This window comes from Diospyros lotus, chromosome 8 (assembly GCF_014633365.1).
Source record: "Diospyros lotus cultivar Yz01 chromosome 8, ASM1463336v1, whole genome shotgun sequence".
Classification (NCBI taxonomy): Eukaryota; Viridiplantae; Streptophyta; class Magnoliopsida; order Ericales; family Ebenaceae; genus Diospyros; species Diospyros lotus.
In genome coordinates, this window is record NC_068345.1 from 9,186,057 (window position 1) to 9,213,966 (window position 27,910).

At 37.9% G+C, this 27,910-nt stretch overlaps 3 protein-coding genes across 3 annotated transcripts in view; 2 read left to right on the forward strand and 1 right to left on the reverse strand.

Annotated features, from left to right (window-relative positions):
- The first annotated feature begins 4,077 nt into the window (after positions 1 to 4,077).
- LOC127808345 (auxin response factor 17-like) lies at positions 4,078 to 7,036 on the forward strand. The gene is made up of 3 exons (XM_052346852.1): positions 4,078 to 5,208; positions 5,729 to 6,377; positions 6,703 to 7,036. Exons 1-2 carry the CDS (start codon positions 4,195 to 4,197, stop codon positions 6,368 to 6,370), a joined length of 1,656 nt encoding a protein of 551 aa, XP_052202812.1. The 5' UTR covers positions 4,078 to 4,194; the 3' UTR covers positions 6,371 to 6,377; positions 6,703 to 7,036.
- Positions 7,037 to 8,689: 1,653 nt separating this feature from the next.
- Positions 8,690 to 17,868, forward strand: LOC127807711 (uncharacterized; the record flags this gene model as incomplete). Its single annotated transcript, XM_052345751.1, is given in 3 exon segments — positions 8,690 to 9,077; positions 14,939 to 15,451; positions 17,264 to 17,868. Coding segments are annotated over 3 exon segments (945 nt in total). The 3' UTR covers positions 17,465 to 17,868.
- Positions 17,869 to 18,127: 259 nt separating this feature from the next.
- Positions 18,128 to 27,910, reverse strand: part of LOC127807710 (pentatricopeptide repeat-containing protein At1g19720-like) — a 46,589-nt gene continuing 36,806 nt past the window's right edge. The window contains exon 3 of the mRNA XM_052345750.1: positions 18,128 to 22,271. Within this exon, the coding sequence (XP_052201710.1) occupies positions 19,024 to 21,153 (2,130 nt within the window). The 5' untranslated portion in view covers positions 21,154 to 22,271 and the 3' untranslated portion in view covers positions 18,128 to 19,023. The remainder of the gene's footprint in view (positions 22,272 to 27,910) is intronic.

Genomic DNA, 27,910 nt, shown 5'->3' on the forward strand with positions numbered 1-27,910 from the left:
AATACCAGCTTAGGTAAACTATCAAAGCTTAGGCCTTGCCAAAGTTCATAGCAAAGGGCACTTGGCTAGAGAAGGATCCTAAAGTTATTAAGAAAATTCCCTTTTTGTGAATATGGATCCTCCTATTTTGAAGGGAGTGGGGTCTGGCTGATTATTTGAAATCCAAAGGGTTACACTTGACAATATGCATTATATTTTGAGTTTAAGGCATCAAACAACAAGGCCGAGTATGAAGCCCTCCTTATTGGACTCAAACTGACAAAACAAATAGAAGTCTAGCATCTCATGGTTTAGATGGACTCTACCTTAGTTGTCTAATGATTTTTTTGGGGGGTATGAAACCAAAGAGGTGAACATGGCCCGTTATCTAATCTTTATAAAAGGACTCTTGACATGGTTTAGCTTGTTTAAGATCGAGTATATTCTTTGCTCCAAGAGAACCTTGTTGACACACTGTTGAAAGTGGCATTCTCATCCTATCTAACTACATCTCGAATAATCCTCATCAAATCCTTGTCCCAAAAGAGCATTAAAGAAGTCATTAAGGTTTATGCTTAATGCTGGAGCTAAACTAGATAAATGACATTATTTCATATCTCACCCATGGGTAGTTCCTTAAAAATGAGTAGGAGGCTTAAGCCTTTAGGTGATAAAGTGTGAAATTTGTTCTTATTCACCCAGGCTCTACCTCAATGTGTTCAGCCTTTTTAGGCTAATTATGTCATAAGAAAGATTCATGAGGGCTTTTACGGCAACCATATAGGGTCTGGTCACTCATTTAGAAGGCCTTCAGACAGGGGTACTATTGCCCTACCATGTTTTAGGATACCAAGCAACTTATGTGAACTTGTGAGTAATGCCAGAAGACAACAAACCTTTTGCATGTCCCCATAGCTACCCTGACCCAACTCATTCCTCCTTGTCCTTTTGTTGAGTAGGGAGTCAACATACTTGGGTCTTTCCCTCAAGTGGTCAATCGGTATAAGTTCATCATTGTGGCCATTGAGTATTCCACCAAATGGGTAGAGGTTGAACTCATTTCAACTACTACTTAGAGACTTAAGTAGTTTTTGTCGAAACACATGGTATGTTAGTTAGGCATCTCTTGGATCTTGATCTCGAATAATGCACACAATTCGCTATCACTTGATGCAAGACTAGTGTACAAGGCTCGATATCATGTATCACTTCACCTCGGTTGGTCACCCCCAAGTTAATGGCTAGTTAGATAGAGCTCATGAATTGAACAATGCTACAAGGTTTGCAAGCTCGTGTTGAAGGTGTAAGGGTAATTGGGTAGATGAGTTGCCAAGCATATTGTGGTCTTGCCAAATAACTCCTTAGGCAGTGATAAGGAAGACCCTCTCAACTTATGTTGTGGGTCAGAACCTGTCATATTAGTAGAGATTGAGGTCCCAAGTTTTCAAGTGGAACACTTCTTGAAGGAATCAAATGAGCAGAACCTTTGATACCACCTAGACCTATCAGATGGGCAAAAGAGACCAAGCATGGATGAAATAGCAATCTACAATTAGCGAATTGCTCAGTACTACAATGCTTGGGCTCAAGTTCGTACGTTGTTTTTGGCTTGGAGATCTTATTTTGTGTCAAGTTAAGATTAATAATTTGAGAGACATAGGAAAATTAACCCTTAACTAGGATGGTTCCTACTAATTAATTGAAGCACTCATGCATGAATCGTACAAGTTGAAAGACTTGGAAGGTTGACCTATTCCTCGAATTTGAAATGTACAAAACCTAAGGAAATTTACTAATAGCCTAATGTACTCAAATGTTATTTTCTAAATCTATACTCAACATGCCTCTTCACATATTGTTTGGTGTTCTTTTCAATGCATTTGGTCAACTAAGAAGCTTAGGGGACCACTCTTAACCACTTAAAGCAAAATCTCTACTAAGCAGGGTTCTTTGAAACTTAAGAAAACAGTTTACTTAATTGATTGAACTCATAAACGTAATCCACCCAAAAAGGATCATGGAAGATAATAAGTCTGCATCCTTAGTTGACCTCTACAGAAGAGGAAATTGAAATCCCCCTTATCATGGGGTGCTTAGAAGCTTAAGAAGACTACTTGATCAACTAGTCAAACTCAACCCTTTCGAGTAATCTAAGAGGGTTGTTGAAAATCCTAAGTTTCCCACCTTGGGTGATCTTTGAGGTAGAGGAAATTAAAAGTTTTCAAGCAACAGAAACTTGGAAAGAGGCAATGCAATAATAAGCAAGAAGTATGCATCAAACTAGGTATACTTCTATTTTATTCATTGAAAACTTGAAATATATTTCTATTTTATTCATTGAAAATGGGTTTTACAAAAGAAAGAGATCAACCAAGGAAAGAAAGAGTCCTATATCTACTTTATGCTTGGTAGCTCATCTTATTAGTTACTCCTCCTTATGTCCTTTTGAGGCCCTATTTATCCCAGCAAGGTCCCTACCTCCTTGGTAGTTTAGTCATCGCCAAACTGCCTTGGCCACTTTTATCTCCTTTATTACTTTCTTCTGCATTTATGGAGCATTTTTTAGTCGAGCACAACTTGCTGAGGTCTAGACCCGAAAAGGTTTAGAGGTTACCTCTTTCCTTTACTTGATGAACCCCATCTTCTAGATTTGTTACAACTTAACCCAAAAGAAGTTTTATACATTGGGAATGGCAATAGGATCAACGAGCTGAGCCTTTAGAGTATTTTGATTGAACTAAAAGGTTGAAACCTCACATTCTAACCCTCTGACCTAACCATTCAACTATTGAGCTTGTGCTCCTTTGCAACCAAAGCCTTTTCAATAGTCCTTGACTTTTCTTGCACCCCAACTTGCTCTTTCTTGAGGGTAGGGACCCCAGTAGTCTCGAACTTGGCCTTGATAAACTCAACCTCATTTTCTTCCATCTCCTCTGTTTTTAAAAATAGTTATTGGTTGAGCTCAATGGCTTTTCAAGAGCTAGCTGCAGGCGACAAAAGGAAAAAACAACAAATGCTAGTAATCGTTTTTCATCAACAATGTAGGCTAAGCAAGATTCAATTGAAAGCATACTATGGCAAAGTTCTTGCACAATGGGGCCTCAATGGTCTCTAGGGTGAGGTTAGCAGCAGTGTAGTGATCGATGTGAGTTGGAAGCTTATGGATTAACTCTTGGGTTATTAACCCATCCGTGCTCACATTGAAGGTTTAACCTATATAAAGGGTAAAAGTTCAACAAGTGTCTCTCTCTATACAGATTCTTTAATCTACTCACATACTCTACTATTTATCCTAACTCATTTGAAAATATTAATTTGATTGTCGAAGACTATTCTAAAAGACCAAAACCACCCCATTATAGAAGTCTCACACTTGGTGTACATATCTAGTGGTATTCCCTAATAAAATCATTAACTGTACGCAACAATTGATAATTACTAATAAAATAAGAAAAATTTGAGAGTTGTCAATTAAATCGACCGATGAAAATTACTACGTTTGCATGGTTGAGACTTGAGAGTGAGGTAACAAAGTTAAATAAAAAAATTAATTTTATTTACAATTTGAGATGATATAAAAAATTAAAATTTACCAAGGAAACTTTCTTTTTTATGATTTAGCGATGTAGGTTGATTTGATTTTATGCATCTGGCGGATTTAGTCTCTTTTTTGTTGTGCGGGAATTTGCAGCGGTTTCAGAGGGCAGTTTCGTCTCATAAAAAAGTTTGTTGTGTTAAGCCCCGACGGTTGAAGGTTTGGCTCACGCCCATGCGAGAGTGGCTTTGACCCATTAAATGAATCCCGCTGCCATGCAATGCAACTTTGACCCATACAGCACGCGCGTTCCGTCACGCGCTTCCCTTGGCTTACTGATGGATTATTTACCCCTCCGTGTTTGGTTGGAAGAATTCCCCGAGCGATTCGCAATTCCCTCCCTCCTCTGCAAATAATCCCTTCCTATTGGTCTCTAAGCCGCCACGTCACCCGGAATTCCGAAATGGGGTGAAATCGTCGCACCGGATTACTCTCTCGCTTACCCCCCAACCTTAAAACTCTCTCTCTCTCTCTCTCTCTCAGCACTGATTGTCGTAGGGATTTCACCTTGGTCCCAAAGAGTAAAAGAGAGGAGAGAGAAGCGTGAGTTTATAAACCCTCCCGATCACTCGGTTTCACTGTCGTTTCAATCTTCGAGCGTGTTCTTCAGAATTCCGGCAATGCTAGTGGCCAGAGTTGAGTCGCAGGAGGTGGATCCCGATGTCTGGAAGGCCTGCGCCGGCGTCGGAATAACTGTTCCCGAAGTGGGTTCGAAGGTTTACTACTTCCCCCAAGGCCACGCCGAGCATTGTCACTCTCCCGTCACCTTCATCTCACCTCTTGTCTTTTCCCGTCCGGTCATCACCTGTCGCGTCGACTGCGTCTTCAAATTCGCCAGTTGCTTAACGGACGAAGTCTATGTTACATACCAGTTAACTCCGATCGCACCGACAGGTGGAATTCACCTGCCGGAGGAGCGTCCAGATGGCGGCGGCGAGGAGGAGGAGGAGGTGGTGTGGTTCGGGAAGGTACTGACGATTTCCGACACGAACATCGGGGGAGTTTTTTCAGTGCCGAGATTTTGCGCCGAGTCGATATTCCCGCCGGTGGACTCCTCGGAGAACCCGCCAGTGCAGACGCTCGCAATCAAGGACGTGCACAACGTGGTTTGGGAATTTCGGCACATCTATCGGGGCATGCCACGTCGGCATTTGCTGACGACTGGCTGGAGCAAGTTCGTGAACAAGAAAAGGTTGACTTATGGCGACACCGTGCTGTTCATGAAGAAGCCGACGACGGGGGAGCTTTTCGTCGGGGTGAAGAGGTTGTCGCGGCGAGAAGGTCCCGGCGCCGGATGGGAATGGAATTCTCCTGCGGGGCCGGTGACGGTGTGCTCCAGGAGGGGAGGGACAGGTCGACTGTCGGTGGAGTCGGTGGCGGAAGCGGCCGAGTTGGCGGCGAAAGGGATGCCGTTTCAGGTGGTTTACTTTCCGAGGGTGGGGTCGTTGGCGTTTGTGGTGGAGGCAGAGAAAGTGGAGAAGTCGCTGACTATGTTCTGGGCCGCCGGGGTAAGGATTCAGATGCCGGTGGAGCATGAGGATTGTTCGAAGGTTACATGGTTTCAGGGAACTGTTTCGAAGCCCTACGTCTCAGAGGCTGGTCCATGGTTCCCCTCTCCATGGCGGATGCTGCAGGTATAACCTTATTGCCATTAATTCTTGTAAACAGTCAACTGTAATTATTGTTGCATGCTTGGTGACATATATCATTAATTCATGATCCATTGGGTTTGTTCAGTGGGCTTTTAAACTCTGTGTGTGTGTGTTCAGGAAACCTTATATATATTGTTTAATTATATCCCCTTTCAGTACTTGTACAGTTTCTTTTAATCTCTATACATTTACCGTTCGATCAAAAAAAAAAAAAAAAAAAAAAGGATTAGCTCCAGTTTTTGCTGCAAATGGGCTGGCTAATTATATTAATTAGTCAATGAAGGTGCTGGCTAGCAAGGACAAGTCTTCATCCATTATATTAATTATATGGAGACTCTTCTTGTTCTAAAACCATTCTTCATTAAGAGGATGCATAATTAGTTAAGAGGATGCATAATTAATTCTTTGACATGGAGCCCATTTTATTTAATTTTAAAGTTCTTAAGAATTTAATGCTTAATGGTTATCTTTCCTGAAGTTACTGTAATTCCCTCTTCTGCAGGTCACATGGGATCGATCTGGTGTTCTACAAAATGTGAGAGTGAATCCATGGGAAGTTAAGCTTGTTCCCCCCAAACCATCTCTCGAATACTCCACACCCCGTCCTGCCCGTAAGAAGTTAAGAAGTATCGCAGCTGAAAATCCCTTTTCTCCTGGCTCCGGATCGAGTTCGAGCTCTAGGGCAGGGAACTTGAACACATCAATGATATTGAATCAAGCTGAGTCTGCCTCTTCTGGCCTGCGGGGAGCCAAGTTTGACTCCCCAGCAGCGAATGAAAATATCCATCAGATGTGCAGTGCCGAAAGCTTTGCCAACTGCATCATGGCACCAGAGTCGAATGCGTTTTCTGTTAATCTGATCGTCGCTAGCCCACAACAGTGTGACAGTTTGTCACCCAATATCCAGAGCAGGGTGCATGCAGTTGGAAATGAGCTAGTTGGAAAACAAGGCGATTTTGCTTTGTTCCAGTTGTTTGGTAAGATAATTTACACCAAAGATCCTGTGGAGAGTGGCTCAATTGGTGTTGGTTGTGCACAAGATGATGGTAGTCAAATGTTCAAAGAAACTGAAAGTAAGCCAAAATCATTCGAGCTTTCTTCGACTTCCCCTTGCACAGAACAACTTGATGAGAAAGCCCAGTAAGCCTCAGGTATGCACATATTTGTTTGAATTTAGATTATTATGCTAAATCATTTGGATTATTTGTATATAATGAAACATGACTCGATCGAGCATATATGCTCATTTCTGTAAGTGTTGTGTTGTGTTGTGTTGTGCTAAATCATTTGTTTTGTTATGCCTCTACAAATCAGGAAGGCAGTTCAATCTAGAACGTAGTAGTTTAATTAATTTGTTCCAACTTTTATCCATTCTTCAGATTTGAAGCTTTACACCATTTCTGTTGCTAAGTTGCAGATCTTAAATTGCAGCCAAGTTTGCTTGACATTAATTTCTACGTGCTTCTTGGTCTTCAGGTGGTGAAGAGAAGCTGGCTTAATCTGAATCCTACAACAGTTGCTAAAACCTTGTAATTTTCTTTTTGTTTGCTGGGTTTCGAGATTGGGAACAACTAATTGTATTCTAATCATGAGAATATATATATATATATAGCAACTTTTAGAAGATGTCTCTCTGATTGGACAGAGACTATTCGGGAATGAATTGGTGGAAAGAGTTGTAGCTGGTTTGCTTGAAGATGTGCAGGCTTCATGTTTCATCTTTCCTTAAATGGTATCAAAGTCTTGTTTCTTCTAGCATTGAGCATGGCAGCTGTTGTTATACAACAAAACAAAATTTTTGGATTGGAATGAAAAAACCTAATTAACACCCTAACCACTGTCTTTTTTGCATTGTGGGTTTTCTTGTTTTCAGAATTTTTTGTTTTGTTGATCTTTCTAAAACCAACAAATATTAATCAAATAATGTGTCTTGGTTTTATTTTCAAAATTTTGAAGTAGCAACGAAAGAATTGAAAATAAAAACAAACTCAAACTAACTCATTTAACGTTTAACGGTTAACATAAATGAGAAGGATCTCCTTCCCTTTCATCGATTTTGTCTGAATCCTCCTTTTCTTCCCCAAAAAAGGGAAGAGAAAGATCTTCTTTCGGTGAATCCCTCTTGTTTATGTTTATTCCCCTTTGTCTCGTAAAGTTATTTTTACTTCTACTTATCTTTCTTCCTTACTTTTCGCCCTTTCTTCCGTTTTTGAGATTTCTTTCAATTTCTTAATAAGAGTGGACATTCCGCCCAAATAATAGATATGAGTAATAAATAAGAGAATACTAATAATTCTAATTATAAAATTCCTCAATTCTGACACAAAGTATTTATTAAATTGAATAAATACACGTTTAACGATCATCGTAAATGAGTCAATTCTATTAGTTTTCGTCGACAATAATAAATGAAAATTCCTAGAGGAACAAGTTTAAAGTCAATGTGAATAATGTTAAATGTAAAAAAAAAAAAAAATGATAGATACCGATACCGTTAACATATTTTGAGTCAAAGTGACCAAAAAACTAGGAACTAGCCGTAGAGGCTGATGCAATTGATGCTTATGTTTCTCATGTCTTGTTGCAAGTTTTATTAGTCATGTACGGATGAAATTAGAAGCAAATGAAGACACCGATATCATTGATTTTGTCGGAATTCTTTTTTTCTTTCGAAAAAAGGGAAAGAGAATAATCTTCTTTAGTAGATCCCTCTTGTTCATGTTTAATCCGTTTTGTTTTGTAAGTTATTTTTTATTTTACATCTCTTTTTTTCTTGCTTTTTGCTTTTTTTTTTCTATTTTAATTTTTTAATTAAAGTAAACATTCTACAGTAGACACCAATAATAAATAAGAGAATATTAAAGATTCTAATTATAGAATTTTTTAATTTTCATACAAGGTACTTATTAGATCAAATAAATACATTTTTACTGATGAACGTAAATAAGTTAAATTTATTAGTTTTCATCAACCATAATAAATGAAAATTGCTTGAGGGACAAGTTTAAAGTCAACATGAATAATATATTAATATAAAAAAGAAAAGATAGATATCGAAATGGTTGACATTTTGAATGAAAGTGACGAAAAAGTTAGGAGCTAGCTGTAGAGGCTGATGCAATTGATGCTTGTGTTTCTGATGTCTTTTTGCAAGTTTTATTAGTCATGTACGTATGAAATTGGAAGCAAATTAAGATGCAGGAAGGAAGCAATTGAGACAACGGCAACAACTATTTGGCTTTTCTAATTGAGAAGTGAGATTTGATCCGAAAACTGTGCATACAGTTTGACTGGTGTGTGTAATGTGAGCCCTCGGACTGGGTACACAACACAAGGTCCCTTGTCGGATCATTAACGTACAATTTTACAGCCATTTATGTATATATACATATATATAGATATAGATATAGATATTCTTGCCTAATAGTGGACAAAGAGAAACAGGGGGGGGAGGTGAATAGAGAATACCACGCATTATTCCAGAAACTTCTTCTTTCCATTCTATATTCCTTTTTCGAAGGTGAAGGTGAAGGTGAAGGTGAAGAAGAAGAAGAATTGGGGCTCCGATTGATTGATTGATTGTCCATTCCATTGTGTGTTTTGATTTGGTAGCTGGGGAAATGGCGGCATCTTTCTCTAACAACCTGTCGTCTCTCTCCCTCTATTACCACTCTCCTCTTCCTCGCCCAACCCAACCATTCAAAACCCTAATAATCTCTCCTCGAACTCCCAACCAACGAACACCCAAATCTATCTCAAATTCATCTCCCTTCAATGGCCGCGGAAGCTGCAGCTGTAGTTTCAGGCGTTCCTTCAGACCTTCTCTCACAGTCCAGGAATCTACTCCCCAGGTACTCTCTCTTTCTCTCGTTCCTCTTCTTTTTCGTAAGTAGGTCTTTGCATTTTTTCCTGTAACTATCAGGTCCACTTGAAATAAACGGTTTCTCCAGGCGTAAATTGTTATTGGAAAAAGAATTGATTCTCTCAAGTAGCCAAGGTTTACTCAATTTATGGCCAACAAGTCTGGAGTCGATTGGACTCTTTGTTATGTAAAGTTAGGTCGTTCTGGAACACTTGAAGGCGCACTTTAGAAGGATTGAAGTTGGACGCCTTGATTTAAGATGTATGTTTAGTGGGATTAGTCAGTACCTAGACTATCTCACCGAATTCAGATGAACTAGGGACAAAACACATCCAGACATGTTCATAATCCAGAGAGCTTTCATTTGCAAAAAATCTACCCAAACCATCTTGGGTCGAATTGTGGGAAGTCTAAGCATGCCTAGACTTAATGGTTCATAGGGGTGGTTTTAAAGTAATATCCATGCTTGTGACGGGAAAAAAAAAGAAAAAAAAGAAAAAGTAGTTTCAGGTTTTATTTTGTGACCGGCTGACAGAGGGTGACCAGTATATATCCAAGGATGAATTTTTGCCAAATTTTTCTCAGATGAGGCCACTTTAGTTATCAGTCAATCTCTAGAACCATTTTTGTAGAATGGGCCCTTCATCACTCAGTTCTGCTCGTTAGTCTGTATTGGGTAATTAACATCTGTTTTTGTATCAACTTTAAGGTTCATATGGTCTCTCTGTGCTAAAAGTTACATGGAGGCTTGACTAGAGCTTAAACAACAATTTTTTTCCAACAGCATGTAGCTTATTTTTAATCTTTTGATCTATTATAGTTGTACTCCTGTTTGCTGGCCAAGTATTGGCAAACTTAATAGAGGGTGAATGAGGTTTATTAAATTTTGGCTACATCTCCCAAAAGTCAATTGAACTCTAAGTGGGTTTGATCTTTGATGTTGCAAATAAATTAGGTGATTGTTCATACAAAATTAATGAGATGGATAAATGAATGAATGGATGATTTAAACCAGAAGGGACAACATTAAGGCAATAGAGGAAAAAAAGTCAAAATACTAGAATTATGGTGGTTTGGCTATCCAATCTTGTTCCTGCTCTCCAAATGGCCTCCTTAAATCCTCACAGTTAATTCAGTCACTTTATAATTTCTAGCATTTAAGGGCCAGCTAACCTTTGGAATGAGAGTTGATGAAGCTCAATAAAAATCAATGAAAAGAGAGTTGGAACTTGAAAGCCTGAATCTCTTTGGGTGTATTCAGATAAATGCTTTTAATGATTAAAAAATGAGATAAAGTCTTCGAGTTCTAGGTAGAAAGTGGTTTATAACTATTGAGGATGCATTAAATGCATTTCTATTTAACCACTTATCATGCTCTTTATTTTTCACATGTCCAACATTGGAGTTGACTTTTAGATTGGTAACTTAGTATTAACCAAATTGACGGCAAGTTCAACTTTTAGTTCCCAACATTCTCTGTGGCATCTCAATTTTGGTTCAAAGATTTGATTTGGTAGTTCTAAACTTCTTGGTGTTGATGCGAATTATTCTTGGTATCAACTTAACTCGGTAGAATAAACACGTAGTTAACCCTTCTCAACATAATAGTTGACCAAAAATTGGCATGAGATGTTCATTGGGAGCTTCCCAAACACTAGGAAGAGCTGCTTGATTCTTGCCAACTCTTTCATTATCTTCCTACTATACCATCATATAACTCCCCTCTCTCTCTCTCTCTCTCTCTGCCCCCCACCCACTCCCTTAAGTTTTCTAGCAAGGGAATATCCCTTTCTCACCTTAATCCATTCCCATCCTACCCATTTTTCTCAAAGCTTTCATTTAACCTTCATTCTCCCATGCAAGTGGATGTGCATCCGTATCCATAAAAGCATAGAGACATGTCTAGCAGCATGTCGTGCCAGTGTTACCGGCATGTGAAACATGACGACACGTGTAGGCACACTCACGTGGCATGTTTGACATTTTTTTTTAAATTATTTTTAAAGAGGGCACGCGAAGGATAAGCATGCCCCCTTTCCAGACACTTTGAAGACGTATAGAACAGGGATTATTTTGTTTCTAGACCTTGTATTTTGCATGACTCTTGGGAGACTGCACAATTCTCTGATTTCTAGACATTTCATGCTTCCACTCTCTTTATATATGATTGTTGACTGGAATGTGAGGGACAAGGGTTGAAGACGAAATGACTGGTGTGGACTGTGAGCGATTGGCGATGACTGATGGCAATGTCAGCAAGTGGCGACTGGGTTTTTCAAGCAATATGGTGACCCTAGTGACTGGAGTCATCGAAGTTGCTTCTTGAGATTGGGTTTTCCAAGCATCTGGTGCCCACTGATTTTGCAATGAGCCAAGGATGACTTTTTGTTTTCACGATCACCTTTCAACTTCTACTGTGCTGGTCAAATCCCCATGAGTTGCAATTTGTGAGAGTCCTCATTTATTGTATAATATTAAGATATTCTGGAGTGGTTCTTGATAATTGATTGATACATGATATATTTATCATGTTATGCTGCAGGAGTGGAGTCTCTCTTCTTGATATATTATTTTATTTGAGTTCTTTAAATCAACAGTCTCCTTTTGGTTTCCATCTCACTCGGTTTCACTTCACATAGCTTTAACATTAAATATCTTTTCAAGGAAATCTTTTAGCTTTCTCAAGGTCTTAATTTTTGTGAAGATATTTTGTTTTTCCTAAGAAATCCATTCATATATAAATGTTTTTTTTGGAATTCTGTATTATGGACTTTAAATGCATATTTATGAGTGTGGAATATAGTTTTGGTACTTTATTATGCCATTAGAAATATAAAATTTATTTTATTAATTAAAGTTTTTCAAACATGTTGTGTTCAACTTTTTTTTGAAAAGTCTCATGTCCTCATGTCTCGTGCTCCCGTGACTGTGTCCATGCTTCATAGATCTATTTATCACTTGAACCATCCTCTCTTTCTTCATACATTTTTTGACAATAGGTTGTTAGATATTCTTTTCTCTTTCCTTTACATAATAACCAACTATGAAATCTTCTACGACTAAATTTGTTAGGCTTTATTCTTCTCTCTCCCTAGCTGCCAAGTGTTTGGTCTCTAAAGATATTATCGAATTAACATTCCCTGCGTGTATGCACTCAAATCCTGTATTATCATCTCTAATGTGTGTGTGTGCGTGTGTGTGTATCCCCACTATTAGTTTGGTCCCTTATATCATGGATCAAATAATACCTCAGCAGATACAATCTAGAAGCCCACACAGTATCTGAAGATTTAAGCCCACAACAACTAAATCCAAGTTAAATTTCCACATTCTAGAATATTCAATATCATGCCATTATTCTTCCATTGATCATATGTGATCTTACTAAGCTCTAGTAGTTCATTCTTGCATGTTTTATCATTTCATAGATGGCTCAAGGAGGAGAGGCCAGGCCTGAGTAGTGTTGAGGATCACCCTGGACAGTGTGTACAACTACCCTGGAGCATTTCTCAATTCATGATGACATTGTTCTATTATTTCAGTATTAGCATTCTGCCATAATGATGATGAGGGAGCTGTGATTTAAGCTTCATATTTTGTGGGCAATGCATCTGACGCCTATAAAACAAGGCCAAAGATGTCCTTTTATTGTGAGTTGTGTATTATGATCCCAGTTAATGATGTGTGACTTTATTTTGTGCACGGTAATGATGAGATGAGGATATTAAACTAGATGTGGTAATATGGGTTATGCTGGTATAAGAAATATGGATGAATACAGCCTAAGTTAAGGGGATGAACTAAATGTAATAAGAGGCAAGGGATGAACATTTAAATTATGTGTGGCTAAATAGCCAAACCAAAATAGTGTAAAATTGGGAACAGTTGGGCGAAACACTGTTTAGTGGATTTTGCCATTCCAAAGAGTTTGGAGAATTGACTGTCTGGACCATAATTGATTGAAAAGTTGTCTGTAGAGATATCAAGCAAGTTGGGAGGGGGACTCGGCATGACCCAAGGGGCTGCTTAGGCTAGCTAATCCCACAGGCTAGCCTGGTCTAGGTGAGCCAAGGCTGTGTTGGGCACCCCTCCCAGAAAATGAGTTGGGCCTGTCGTTTAGTTGACTGGCCTGTTTGACATCTCTGATCAGATGTCAAAGAAGGCCCTTGCATATTAGATATAAAAGTACTCTTGTTAGCCCCCAGAATTCTTTGGAGAAGTCAAATTGTCGAAGTATAGAATTGGCGAGAGAAAATGGTTACTAAAGCTAAGTTAATTGGGCCCCACATGTTTCCAATTCCACATTCCCACCACCAAAATTTTCTCTTCCTGCTGCAAATTGGAAAACATCCTTTTTCTCTTTCAATTCTAGTGAATTAGGATTTAAAATATTATTCAATTCAAATAAGATTGGGATTCAAAAATATGATCTATCCTTTGCATTATTATATTAGAATTGTTCTCTCTTCCCTTTCCCTCATTCTTCTCTCATTTTTCTTTCTTTTCTCATTCTCTCCCATCCTTTCTCCCTCCATTCTTGCTTTTGGTCCATATCTCTACATTTTAGAATTCCAACTCTAAACCAAAAATCAACAAGTTTTCCTTGGTGTTTCCTCCGAATCACAGTGACTGGTAATTTTTTAATGGGTTGATTTACACGTGGTATTGTCTCTTTTTATTTTATTCTGGTCATTTAATTTCAGTTTCTTGCTTTCAGTTTCAATTTCAATTTAATGATTAAATATTCTGTCTCTGATCGTGAATCTTTTGATTATTAATTGCCACTTTTGTTTTTGAGTTTTCAGTTTCTTGTTATTGAAGTTTATCAATTCTTTTTCTATCAATTGTTATCTCCTCAACGCTTGGGTGGTTTTCCAGAGGTCAAGGTTCCTCAATCAATCTAAATTCTTCTTAGTATTAGAATATTATGGGTGTGTATATATATGTATACTAGAGGGGTGGCCTGTGTTATGAACATGTAAGTAAAAATATGTAAGATTTCAAATGAATGCTCATCAGGTGATAAGATTTCAATTTTTTTGTGTCTTAGAGGTCATAAGTTCAACTCAAGAAACTATTTTTTTTTTTTTATCATTGTACTTTTTAGTTTTTTTAAGCAAAATATGCAAAGGGTATTTTGGTAAATCACTTTATAGGTAGAGCTTTAAACACCAAAAAACGGGGTGTTTTCTTATATAATAGAATAGATATCACTGCTCCCTCTCACTTAACTTGCAGCGAACTAGACTTGCACAATCTCAAAGAAAGGAATATAAATTAAGGTTTAGCAACATTAGATTGTGGACCATACCTTCGGCTTGCAGGCAAGAATTTTGCTATTTATATTTATTTTCTCTCAGTTTAAGCAAGAGCGACATGAAATTTGCCAATGCATAAACCAAGCTGATGAATTTTCATGCTGCTTATTTAGTGGCAGTAAATTAATGAATATTTAGTTGTTGCTATCTGTGCAACACTAGCAAGTATAAGTGATACTCTGCCTACTTTCAGATAAATATTTCCCATGTCAGTTACTTGAATCCTTCATGTATTTTTATTTTTTCTCTGGCTGATGGGTTTCATTTTCATGCTTTTTGTAAATAATTGTGATTTTATGTACATAGCATTGTTTTGCCTTTTTGGGCTTCTGCTTCCATAAAACTCTGCCGATTTTTGGTATTCCCATGACCTTATATTTGTTTATGCATGCCTGGACATTAAATGGTAGGTGAAGTTTGCCATTTCCATTCAATGAGATTTGCCAGAAACTGAACTTGAGATTATGGTGATGTGATTCTATTGCACTATTGTGTATCCTTTTTACAATAATGTTGTGATCAAATTTGCTAGATGAATGATGAAGGTGAGGGTCTACCATCTGATACCACAATGTCAGAAAGCAAAGCAGATCCAATGCAGACATCTAGTTTGAAAACACTTATTAACATTTACAAGGAAGCGATACTTGATGGAGATGAAAAGATGATATCACAGGTTGAGGCCCTGATTTGCAATATGGAAAATGAGAAGAATGAATTGATTCAGAAATTTTCAGCTATTTCAGCAGAGATAAAATCTGGAAAGGAGAAACATATCCGTTTACAAGCAGATTTTGACAACTTTAGGAAAAGATCAGAAAAAGAGAGGCTGACAATCCGCAGTGATGCCCAAGGAGAAGTAATTGAGAGCCTTTTACCCATGGTGGACAGTTTTGAAAGAGCAAAGCAACAAATTAAACCAGATACAGAAAAAGAAAAAAGGATTGATACAAGTTACCAGGGCATATACAAGCAATTTGTAGAAGTCATGAGAAGCTTGTGCGTGGCCGCTGTACCAACGGTTGGAAAGCCATTTGATCCTTCTGTAAGTTGAACCTGCTCAGACTTTCTCAACTTTTTTTTTATTTTATAGTTTTGTAGTTATTGTTTTGGTCCTTGGTGGTTCACGCTTGAATTTTATGCAAGGTAAAAGTTGGGGAGAATTAATGATAATAATCATAGAGAATCTATGTTCTTCATGGTAATGGATAATTTTCTTTTTCCTTTTCCTTTTCCTTTTCCTTTTTATGTTCTTCTCTCTCTCTCTCTCTCTCTCTGTTGAAGGAGGAGGGGGGTGGGGGCTGGGAAGCCACTAAACTGAGTTTAGCTGAAAATTGGCAACAATATTTCTTTTAGTAGAGTTTTGAGGCCTTGACCAAACAAGATGCAAGGTCCTAAGTGCCTTTGTTCCTTCTCTAATGATACAGTCTACTATCATGTCTTCATGTTCTTGTTAAGACAAAGACTCACAAAGTACTAAGTCCTTGTTTCCTATCTCCTTGCTCTTGTAACGGATGAACTCACAAATCACAACCAAGAAGAGGTATCTTGGTGTAAGTTATTTGTATACAAATATTGATTGTATTGATGAATGAGACAAAAAAGGTGTGAACATTAAACTCGAATTATGGACAACACCTTAGAATCCTAAGGTTTCAAATTGAGCAAGTCAAAGAGTGAATATAGAAATGTAAGTTAAGTAAAAATATAGTGGTAGATAATGTTGCGGTGAGACTTAAAAGATCAAGTTTTTTTCTTTTCCCATAGAAAAGAGGAGTATAGATATCTCGGATCAATTGTTTGAAAGGAAGTGGACATTATTGAGGATGCTAATCATAAAATCTAGGTGGGATGGTTAACTAATCTAGGAAAAAAAAAAGGTGGATGGTTGAACTGATGAAGTATTTTAAATATTTTGTACGAATATAACATCCATTTAAAACTAAAATGAAAATTTCAATGGACAACTATAAAGACTGTCTTGTGTATGGCTTGAGTGTTAGGCTGTTTAAATACTGAACATGTGTAAAATATAAGCATAGAAAAAATACAGCGTATATACAGTTATCTTAAAAAAATATAAATTATAAATAAAAATTAAAATTATACATAGTGAAGTTGGAGTGGTGCTTATTGAAAAAATGTGCAAGATGTGATTAAGATGGTTTAAACATAAAGAAGGCCAGTAGATGCACTGGTTAGGTGAGTGGATGGAATGAAAGGTTTATAGCAAAATAGGTAGAAAAAGATTGAAAGAAAACTTTAATAGCCTTACAGAGTATATGATCAAGGATAGAGAATTTTGAAGAGCTGGTGGGATTAAGGTATGTGATTCTCGTTATTTCTGGTTAAGACAAACTCAGTTGTGCACAATTAGCTCTGCCTGTGAAGTTTGTTTTATTTCCCCAAGAAAAGCACTAAATAACTACAGGTATTTTGAATCTGGAAGAAGGGAACAGAGCCAAATGAGGTGGAGGAAAAAAAAACCGCCCTGTTTTCTTTCTTTTTTCTTCTTCTTCTTCTTCTTCTTTTTTTTTTTTTTGGTTTATTCTTTCTTTGAAAACCTTATGTTGTTTAAACCGCATCTGCATTCCCAGAAAATTCGTTTCTATGAGAAGGATGATTGTTATTGATATGGCTTTGACTTGGACGCCAATGAAGAATTTTATTTAGGTCCAACCCCTGTCAATGGGAAGCTTGCTTTACTGGGGTGGGGATTGTCAATCATATTGACAAGTCTAATAACATAACCATTAACAACACTTCACTAGCAATCTGTGAACTGGACTTTTGCCACTTGACTACTAGAGGCATAAATTCCGCACCCTGTTGGTTAAGCTTTGGTTTATTGATGTAGGTGCACGAGGCCATTGGCCGGGAGGAGTCCCAAGAGTTGAAGGAGGGAATTGTAACTCAAGAGTTACGCCGTGGGTTTCTCCTTGGAGATCGACTATTAAGACCAGCAATGGTTAAAGTTTCTTCCGGACCTGGTAAGAAGAAACCAAATGCAGCTACTGAGAAATCAACAGCAGCTGCTGCAGGAGTAGAAGACCGGTAGTTGCACCATTATGAGCCTAATTTTGAAGGAGAAACTCAAATCCCTTGGCAATCTGTGAGGGATTTGTGAAATTTTTTTGTTTATTGTCTCTATACACAGCCCTGGCATATATTTTTACGTGATGGCTATGTGCTACATTTGCCTTCATTGAGGCACTCAAAATGCAGTCTTCTTTGTCACATAATAAAGGTATTGCCACTCCATTCGAGAATTCTAAGCAACAGCAGTTAAAACTTAAGAACATTAGCTTACTTGTTTGTCATATTAGTCTATCCTTATCTCATTGTAAACTATTTATTGTTATTCTAAGTAGTAGACTAGTAATTGTTTGTTACATAGTAGACTAGTAATTGTTATTGGAACTTCAAATCATAAGATGGTCGGTGGATTTGCTTTTTGGGTGGAGATAATGATAAAAAGCTTCACTTCACAATATCATAGTTAAAATCAAGAATGTAAGAATAAAAATATATTTGATGTCGATTTGGCACTTCTGTGAAATCTTTCTGGGAAAAATAGTTTGGCGTATTTGGCTTGCTTATTTGAAAAACGCTTTTTAGTGTTTTTTTTTTTTTTTTAATGTTCAACCAAGCCGTTTCTAGATTACTGAGGTTAACTAATAAGTTCGCTTTCAACAATAAAAAAGGGAGAAACAAATAGAGATTCCATGCCAGATAGTCACTTTATTACCATATTCTGTATGAACATGTAGCTTTGATGAATACAGATCATGCTTGTTACCCATACCCTGAGTTACAAATTACAATTCATGACAGCTTGTCAAAAGACATTGACCAAGTATTAACCATAGGCCTGTCGAAAGAAACCAGATAAAAGAAAATGTAGATAGAAATTTCATCCCTTGTGTCACAGTTAGCATAAGATTATTCTGTTCCCAAGACACAGATAGGATGGGGATCATTTGAAGAAAATAGGCAGACTATATGGGTATCTTCTCTTTGAGCAAGAGAGAAGCTGAACTGAACTCTTTCAACATCAGTCGGAGCCCAAGGAAAATGAGAAAATAATCCAGCCTGCTCCATTCTTCCAGCCATCATATCCTCTATTTCTAAGTTCGTCCTCGCATCCAATCCAAACATTTTAAAACAGCAGTACTCTTACCAATATTAACTGATGAGTACTTACAAGATATTCTTGGAACTCCTGACGCCCACATCGGCGTGTTAATTAATGTTGGGAACCATTCAGTTAGAAGAATCATAAGCTTTTTGTGGCTTACCCTCCTTGCTGTGCTTGAACGGCTTCTACATTCTTGTCAGAGGCGGCCTATCCAGACACACGCATCTGGCTGGCAATGCATTTGTTTCGATGCAGTAAAGAGCATTGCCTGGTATAATCAGTGGCACCTATTGTTCCAATCAAGCATGCGCATTCAATATGGCACCCCATTTGGATTCTCCACCAAACCATTATGGATTCAAGTCAAAGGAAGCGCTATACTGATCATACTTTAATCAGACAAAGTTCCTGATCTCCTACCGTTCAAACAAAGCAACAGCAGTCTCACCTATTCCCTGAGAGATGAAGATGTCAGAGCATTACAGAGATGAGCGTCTTACGTAAGTGCCAGGGTCGAGCAACAATTTAGCATCCGCAACACAACCACATTTAGCACACATGTCTATCAGGGCACTTGCAAGGCTATTGTCAAGCTCAATATCATGACTCTTTAAGATGTAGCCATGTAATGCTCTGGCCAGCTTTGGAGCTTCCATATCACGAGCAACTGGGAGAAGTATCATAAAGGTTATTGAGCTTGGTATGAAGCCTTCTGCCAACATTGCACTAAAGAGTTTAAGAGCCTCTTCGGGTTGATCATTGCTGGTGTGTCCTGCAATCAAAGAATTCCATGAAACAGTGTTTCTATCCTCAATTTTCCAGAATATATTAGTAGCTGAATTAATCTCTCGACACTTAGCATACATGTCAACCAGTGCACTTGAGACAAAGACGTTAGCCTCAAAACCTCTCCTGATTATATATCCATGAATTTGCTTGCCCCGGCACAATAAACTTAGATCTGCACAAGCTGCAAGCGCACAAGTAGTTGTGACCGGATTTGGCAGTATTGGCACATTTGGCAATTCTACACAAAAATTACTGGAAGGTGACTGCATCGTCTGGAACAACCTCAGAGCTTCATAACTAAGTCCAGATTGTTGAAAACCAGATATTAGAACATTAAAAGATACAATGTTTGGCATCAATGCCATCTTGGTCATCTCAGATAGTAAGTCATAAGCCTCATTCTTCCTTCCATGTCTTGCATGTCCAGCAAGTATTGTATTATACGTTATTTCATCAGGACGTAAGCCATCATTTTGCATTGATCTAAGAAGCGCTAATGCAGCGTCCATTTTCCCCTCATCAACATAAGCTGCAATCATCTCATTCCACAAGGCAGTGTTTTTGTCCTCTACCTGAATAAATTCTTTCTCGGCATAATCATTCCTTCCACATTTTAAATACATATCAATTAATGACCCTGCTACATGAATGTTCCCTTGAAACTTTCTTTTGATAGAATATCCGTGAATTGCCCTGCCTAAGTTTAAATCTTTTGTGCCAGCACAAGCAGGAAGGATACTCACCAATGTCACAACATTTGGATTCTCAGGGAAGCACACCATCCTATTAAATGTATCTAAAGCATCTTCATAAAAACCATTTTGAACAAAACCTGAAATAATTCCATTCCAAGAAGTAACCTGTGGCTTAACCCCCTGCTCTTGCATCTCTTCCAAATATTGAAAAGCCAAATCAATGTTTCCATTCCGAGCAAAGCCTGATACAAGTGTGTTCCACGAGATCAAATCAAGTTTCACTCCATTTACTTGCATGGAATGAAAGATATCAGTTGCTTCTTCCAGAAGCCCTCCATCCATGTAAGCAGAGAGAAGGGCAGTCCATGAGACTACATCTCTCTCCTGCATTGAATCAAAAACATTTTTCGAATACCTAAATTCCCCACAATTTGCATACAAATCAATGAGACCATTCCCCACAAAAACATCTGTTTCCGATTCATTCCTGACAACATACCCATGAACCATTTTACCACTCCTCAACAACTGAACTGCTGAGCACGCTTTGAGAATCGTGGGTAGAAGATATTTGTTGGGCAGAATCCCATCACGAACCATCAATCGAAACACAGCAAACAGCTCCTCCCATCTCTCAGACCTAGAATACGATCCTATCAATGCAGCATAAGCAGAGATGGTTCTGTCAGGAATTTCATCGAACAACTTACGGGCATCATCTAATGATGCCTCCCCCTTTGAATACAATATAGCGAGCTGGTTCCCCATCAGACTTTTCGATCCCCAACCACCCGATTTTACGTACTGGCCATGGAGCTGCTTGCAGTCGTAGTAAGAACCATTTTTCATCCTGAAAAGGTTGAACAGAGAAAAGCAATCATCACTATCACTGTTGGGTTTGAGAATTGGACTATTGTTACAATCTTTTGCCGTTTCAAGAGTGGCAACTGATAGGGCCTGTGGGTTTCTGCGGATTGCCACTCCGGGTTGATGGAAAGCAAGATTTCCAGCTGTCGAGGCATTAAAATTGAATTTTGGCGGCAAAATGTTGAATCTACTATGGGTAGAGGAAATGTTTAGGGACAGATTATTAGGAGGAACCAACCCACTTCGGAAAGTCTCCATTACAGAAAGCAAACTCCCAACAACATACGGAAACTCGCGAGCACAGAGAGAAGAGGGGGGGGGAGGAATGACGCCGAAAAGTCGACTCTTTTTCAGCTCTTCTTCGTTGGGTTTGGAAAATATGATGTAATTTATAACTGATTTTGAATTTGAATTTGTGTGTGTAATCAGTCAGGCTTCAGCCCCTTTTTAGAAAAACGTTATATTTAATAGTATTATTCTTTTCTAATAATAATAAAACGTGGGCGTGGGAGTGGGAGTGGGAGGCCGATTTGGTTTTTCTGCTGTTTTGCCAATTAATGGGAACTTCAAATTTCAAAGATCAATCGACTATTGTTTGTTTCGCAGCAATTATCATATCAAATAAAATTTCACAAAAATTAAGGTCAGATTATTGTTATTTACTGGATTAATTTACTTTGTTCAAGAGATAAGAAGAGCTTACAAAAGAGGATCAAGAAAACTAAAATACCTTCGCTCACATTACAAATTTACAAAATGTGCCACTGTTCGCTACTCTCTCCTCTCCCTTCCCATGGTCGCCGATGCAATCGTCGTCTCGCCGCTGCCTTCGCCTCGTTGTCATCGCCTCCTCTTACTGCCATCGCCTCACTGACCATTGCTGCATCATTCCTCCACCGAGGATGCAGTGGCGCTTTGTGAGGCGAGACGACGGCAACGAGGCAACAGTTGCATCGACGGCCATGGAAAGGGAGAGAAGAGAGCAGTGAAACATTTTGCAAATTTACAAAATGAGCGAAGATATTTTGATATTTTTAACCCCTTTGGTAAGTCCCTCTGTCAATCTCTAGGGCAAAGTAACACGGGCCTTATTTACTAATAAACAAAGTCACCGTGCGGCACCTAAATAATTATGGATCATGTGTCACTTATCTTTATTATCATCACAAACCTTAAATTAACTTAAATGACTCAGATTCTATAAAATATTTATGTAAGTATTTAATAAAGTAGCAACGAAGAAGAGCTGATGAATACAGAAATAAACAATAGGAGCACTGAAATTTTGGGCTTGGAAATTCGTCTATCCTCCACATCATTGAAGTTGAACCCCTCTCTCTCTGTGCCTTTGCCAAAGGGCTGAAGTGGGCCTTCTTCTGCAATGTCCATAAATACCACACCATCAGATTCACATAATTAACAACTGCCGAGAAAAGAAATCAACAGTTGTTGTTGCTTCTTCCTATCATAACTCAATTGCTGCTCAATGTTTCAATTAGTAAGGCATCATTTGGAACTTCTCAAGTCATCAACATTAAAAATGTCTTCTCAAGTCACACACACACACAGCAAACAAAATGCAAGTCGTCACAAACTTATTCAGCTGGTAAGCAAATACGAAGGAGTCAACTCAATTACCAAAGGTAGGCAACCTTAACCTGGCAAAACTAACAGAACTAAGCCATTTTACGATTTTAACATCTTTATTTGGGTTTATGCATGCAAGAGGAGGGATTACTGTTGAAAGCCACAATAATAATATAAAAGATTAAAAACCTTTCTCCCTAATTGTTTAAACTTTTAGAGAAGTTGGTAATCAATCATTTAACATGGTATCAGGCAAACGTTTTGTATTCAAATCTTACCACCAACCAAATATTTAAATTGTCAAATGTGTTTGGTTTAATTATGAAATGAATTTTAGCCACACAGTGAGTGTGTGTTGACAGATCATAACAATACAAAAGATTGAGTTACCTTAACCTTTAGATGAGTTGGTCAATAATTTAACAATTACTAAGAGGCAAGCTTAGGGTTGTTAGCACTAGTTTCCTGCAAAAGGGATTTGATGATATATCCAATACCTTTTAGATTGACAGGCTCAAGGCCGGAAGATTCAACATGGACAATGCTCTCTTTGTTTTTTCTCTCTTTAAGTCTCTGATCACTATACTGCAACTGAGACTGGGGAATAACGATATCTCCCAACATTATTACATATCTTTTATTGCTTTTTCTCTCTTTAACTCTTTGATTCATCTCTCTCTCTCTCTCTCTCTCTCTCTCTCTCTCTCTCTCTCAAGTACTATTGCTTTTTGTATAATGAACTCTCAGTGCCACCTCCCATAGACTCTTTTCCTTTTTCCCATCTTGGTGTTTCTTCTATGAACTAAAAACCCATCAAGTATTTTGTTGGGATTGATTCGTACACACAGTAATGCTTAAACCGGGATAGGGAGGGGTACAGTCTGTCGCAGTTGGGTCAGGTTCAGGAAATATGGGGCAGCAATTTCAGTGTTCAGGTTCCATCCCTGGTAGCATCAATCAGAGAGGTTGCAAAGAAATTTTCATTTAGATCCTTTAGGTGAATGAGGTCTTGTCAAGCTCTTGTGGGGTGTATGTACTATTGTGAGGGAGCATTGTAGCAGATTATTTCCCAGAAGTTGGTGGTTAGCAGTTTGTTACAGAGAGCGCCAACTTGCTTCAGTTACATCCTGTAACTGACTGTTGATTAGTTGTATAAAAAGTTAATCCAACTTGTATTAAGATCATAACAACAATTTCAATAAGTTTTATCTAATTCTCTCTCCGTTCCTATCTTTGTTCTCTCTCTATTTCTCTCTGTTTCTATCTCTGCTTCTCTCTCTCTACATTCTTCTTGCTCATTCTACGTTTCTGTCATTCCGAATATCTATATTCAAGACCTAGGTCTTGACAGGTCTGTCTATCTAGGAAGGCAGATGGTTTAGGCATTAAGAATTTGAAGCTTCTTAACAAGCCCTTTTGGGAAAGTGGATTTAGAGATTTACAAGTGTGAATAATCTTTTGCAGACAAAGGTAATTGAAATGAAGTATGTTTCTCTATGGGGATTGTTCTGCCAGGTGTGGTAATGCAACCTCGTGGCTTGGGATACAGCGCAGTATGAGAGTTTGGAATGAAATTTTTAAGTTCTCTTTTCAGAAGGAACAATATTAGAGTTTGTCTTGGCTAGATCATTGGAGTGGCACTATTTGTTTGACTGAAGTATTCCCTAATCTACTCCAGTTAACAAGTAATAAACTGACCTTTGTAAGCCACTATTTTTCTTTTAGCTGGTAGCATTCTTCAGTTCCCCCTATTTAGGCATGGTAGACTTGGCTGAGAGTTTGATTCTACTTCAGTATTATTTAAGCATCTTCACTCTCATTCCATGGCATTACTTATCCATCCTAAGCCCCCCAAAATCAACACTACCAATGGAAGATAGCCCTAATCTCATTAATAAGGGAGATCAATGATAGCAGTAGATTCGTTGCATGAAAAACTCGTATATGGTACAATAAAAAAGCAAATATGTGTTATCCAGTGCTCGAGAACCATATATTTTATTTATATCTTTTTGTAATCAAGAATTACAACAAACAACAACATATCCAACCTTTATCCCACTATGTGGGGTCGGTTATATGAATTCTAAACTTCCATGTATTTTGGTCTTTTATCATATCTTCATTTAAGCCCATACACTTTATATCAAACTTTAATGTCTCTCCCAAAATCTTATTAGGTCTGCCTCTACCAAGAATTGCTATGGAAAAACCATCCTCCATTTCTTACTCACTCCATGCCCATTTAACCTTTACTAACAGAACTCACACGTCTCACTTAAGTTATAGACACAGGTTTAGGTTGGTTACCTAGTACTAATAAGAGAGAATCAAGATTATAAAAAATTTAAATCTTGTAAAGATGGATATCTTGGCCTTAATAACAAAATATTGAGCATTATTTTAAATAAATATTTAACTGGGTTCGGTTTGGAGAAAATAAGTTGTATTTTCCTATTAAAAAATATCAAATGTTACGTGTTAAATAAATATTTAACTGAGTTCAGTTTGGAGAAAATAAGTCAAATTAAACCTAACCCAAACTCACAATGGATTTTATCGAAAACCCCAATCAACATTCACAATTTTACTCCCATATCAACCCTATTAAGGTCCATCTAGTGGGATTAAGGCTTGTGATTGTGGTTGTTGTGCCTCCTATTAAGGTCAAGGTTGCATCCAGAATCCTTCCTCTAGTCAAATTGACATCTCTACCTAACAAGGGTGGCTTGTAAAAATTATCCAAGTGTTTGGATGAAGTTCCCACTGTACTTTTCTTCAAAGGACTTGAATTAACCTAGATTTTCATGTCATGTAGTATCAAATTATGAGACCGCATGAGGAGTTTACTGGAACATCTTGAAAATATATATGAAAAAAAAAAAAAAAAAAAGCTAGCTCATTTCAAAGACCATATCTTGTTTAGCGAGATAAAAACTGAATGCCAAAATTCAATATGCTAATGGAAAAAGACTGATACTAAATTGTATGATAAATAAAAGCAGATACACATGCATTGCAATGTAATACAACATCTAGAACAACTAAGAAAATAAATTTATGGATATTATGTAAAATGCAGCTTTAGCCAATTTATGCATATTGACCCCATCAGAGATTCAAAATTAATTTTACTTGTCCAAACAAAAACTTTGATAGAAGGTTTCATTGAGTATGTATTTATTAGAAGAAGAATGAAGAATGGTTACGTGACTAAGCATTGGAGAAAATTAAGTTTCATACAAGAAGTTTTTTCTTTCTTTCCTTTACCATTTTGTGATAAGACACTAGTTGGTGATATTTAAGGGAAAGATTTTGATTAAAAAAACTCAAAACTCTTAAATACAGGAATGTAAGTTTGAATGCCTAAGCAACTAGTGCGTCAAAATAGAGGTCGGGGGTTATGTAGGTACTTTGCCCACCCCATATATAAAAAGATACCTAGTCCACCCCTTGCACTAGCAAGACCAACAATTTTCATAAGCCTTAAAAATGAGAATACAGCAAAAGAGGCATTTTGGTCATGGGCTGATGAAGCAAACTCAAGCATCAAGCAGGAGATTAAATCAAAGGACAACCACTTCATGTAGATAAGCTCAAGGTTGCGTTGAGACTCAATTTACCCTCTCATCACCATAAAAAAGTGTAAATTGCACTTTAACCAATTTTATTAAAGGCCCAAGGCGCGCTAAAGGACATAAGGGTCTTGGAACCTGAGACGCAAGGCGCAAGACGCAAGGCGAGGCGCGAGTCTGGTAGAATTAGGCGCAAGTTAATAAAATAAAAATATATGTCTTAGTTGAAGAAAAATGTATAAAATAGGTTCTAACTTCTAATAATATTTTAACATGTTATAAAAAAAATATAAAATTCAACATATGCTAACTATGATATTTCCATGCTGAATCTTTTCTTCTACCAGCAAAGCTACTGTAACACCCCGTCTCGACAGGCGTGTTACCATAAGGGAATTCTCAAAAATCTTTTTTTTTTCAAGTTCATCATGCGTGGTGCATCAAGAACAATCGTCACATGTTTTAACATGCCCGACACATACGATGGCCAGCATCCGCGGTGATTTCAAGAACAATCTACATATGCAGATAAGATCCCGAAAATCCCAGTCTTGCCCGTTTAACTAACAAGAATAGTAATCTTAAACTAAACGAGTTATAGAATAACGCAACAGATATAATAACATCATAATGTCATGGCCTTCCACGAGATTCTTACATAATATTTCCACAACAAAATACGTTGTACAAAGCAACCAAATGATAATAACATTATCATACAGTCGTTCATACATATATCAAAGTAAATACTATCGCCTCAAAACGCTACAACAACTATCATACTAAGCACCGTTGGCCCTCAACTGGCTATATCCTTACCTTCACAGCAATCCCTGACTAGAACGTTGAATGTTCCAGAGGCATAATCCAGATTAGATGATAAAACATCTAAGTGATAGCTGATACAGTTTACTGAATGCATGAAACACACACGAGCATGGCATATACAGACAACAACAACAACATGCAACACGTCTAATTTGAGAAATCTCCCTGGCATACTCAACCTCCCGTGGAAAATCCATTTCACACACCTTTGGAGTTAACCTTACCGCGACATACTTAATCCCCGAGTGCTCTACCGTGTCACCCGATCACTGGGGTTAACCTTGCCCCATTCTCAAGAAGACCCCATCCCGTCCCCCATGGACATAACCACGACACAAAAATCAATACCACGATGATATGAAAAACCACACGCCATGCACCGACTCTTTTACAAGTAAAAACAGTTGATGCAATATACCACATGGTCAATATGCATACGATGCCACAAGTACTTAAATAAAACACCTACACGATATAACCCAAATTCCAGAGGGTATAACCGCTCGCTGGAACTGGTTCAAACACATGCAACCTAAGCTCGGGAGGGTAGAACCGCTAACCTGAACCTACTACACACACACCAAACCATTTTCAAGACAATGGGTAAGACTGGAATCGAACCACTCACCTTATTCGAAAAGTTGATTGTTGTCTCGTAATGCATGCCAAGCCTCGAAATGCGTGCTAAATCACAAACACCTGAACTTATACACAACCTCGAGCCACGACACTTCCTAAACACCATATTTAATTAAAGAGCATCAAAATCCATTTTTCCTCAATTTTCCATAATTTTCTCCCAATTTTCATCTCAATAATTCAAAAATAATTATCTGCTCAAACTTTTTTCCAAATTTTTCAACATGATAATTCCTAAAATAAATATAGAAAAATACTGAGAGAAATTTCCAGAAATAACCCTAGCCCACGCGCCCTCAAGTGCCAAGCACGTATTTGCGAGTGGAAGATGGTGTGTGCAGCTACGCATCAATCGTCTTCCTCAAATCCGACCGCCGACGACTGCT

Coding starts and splice junctions, on each gene's coding strand:
- LOC127808345 (XM_052346852.1), top strand. CDS start 4,195: ATGCTAGTGGCCAGAGTTGAGTCGCAGGAGGTGGATCCCGATGTCTGG. Junction 5,209..5,728: donor CTCCATGGCGGATGCTGCAG/GTATAACCTTAT, acceptor CCTCTTCTGCAG/GTCACATGGGATCGATCTGG.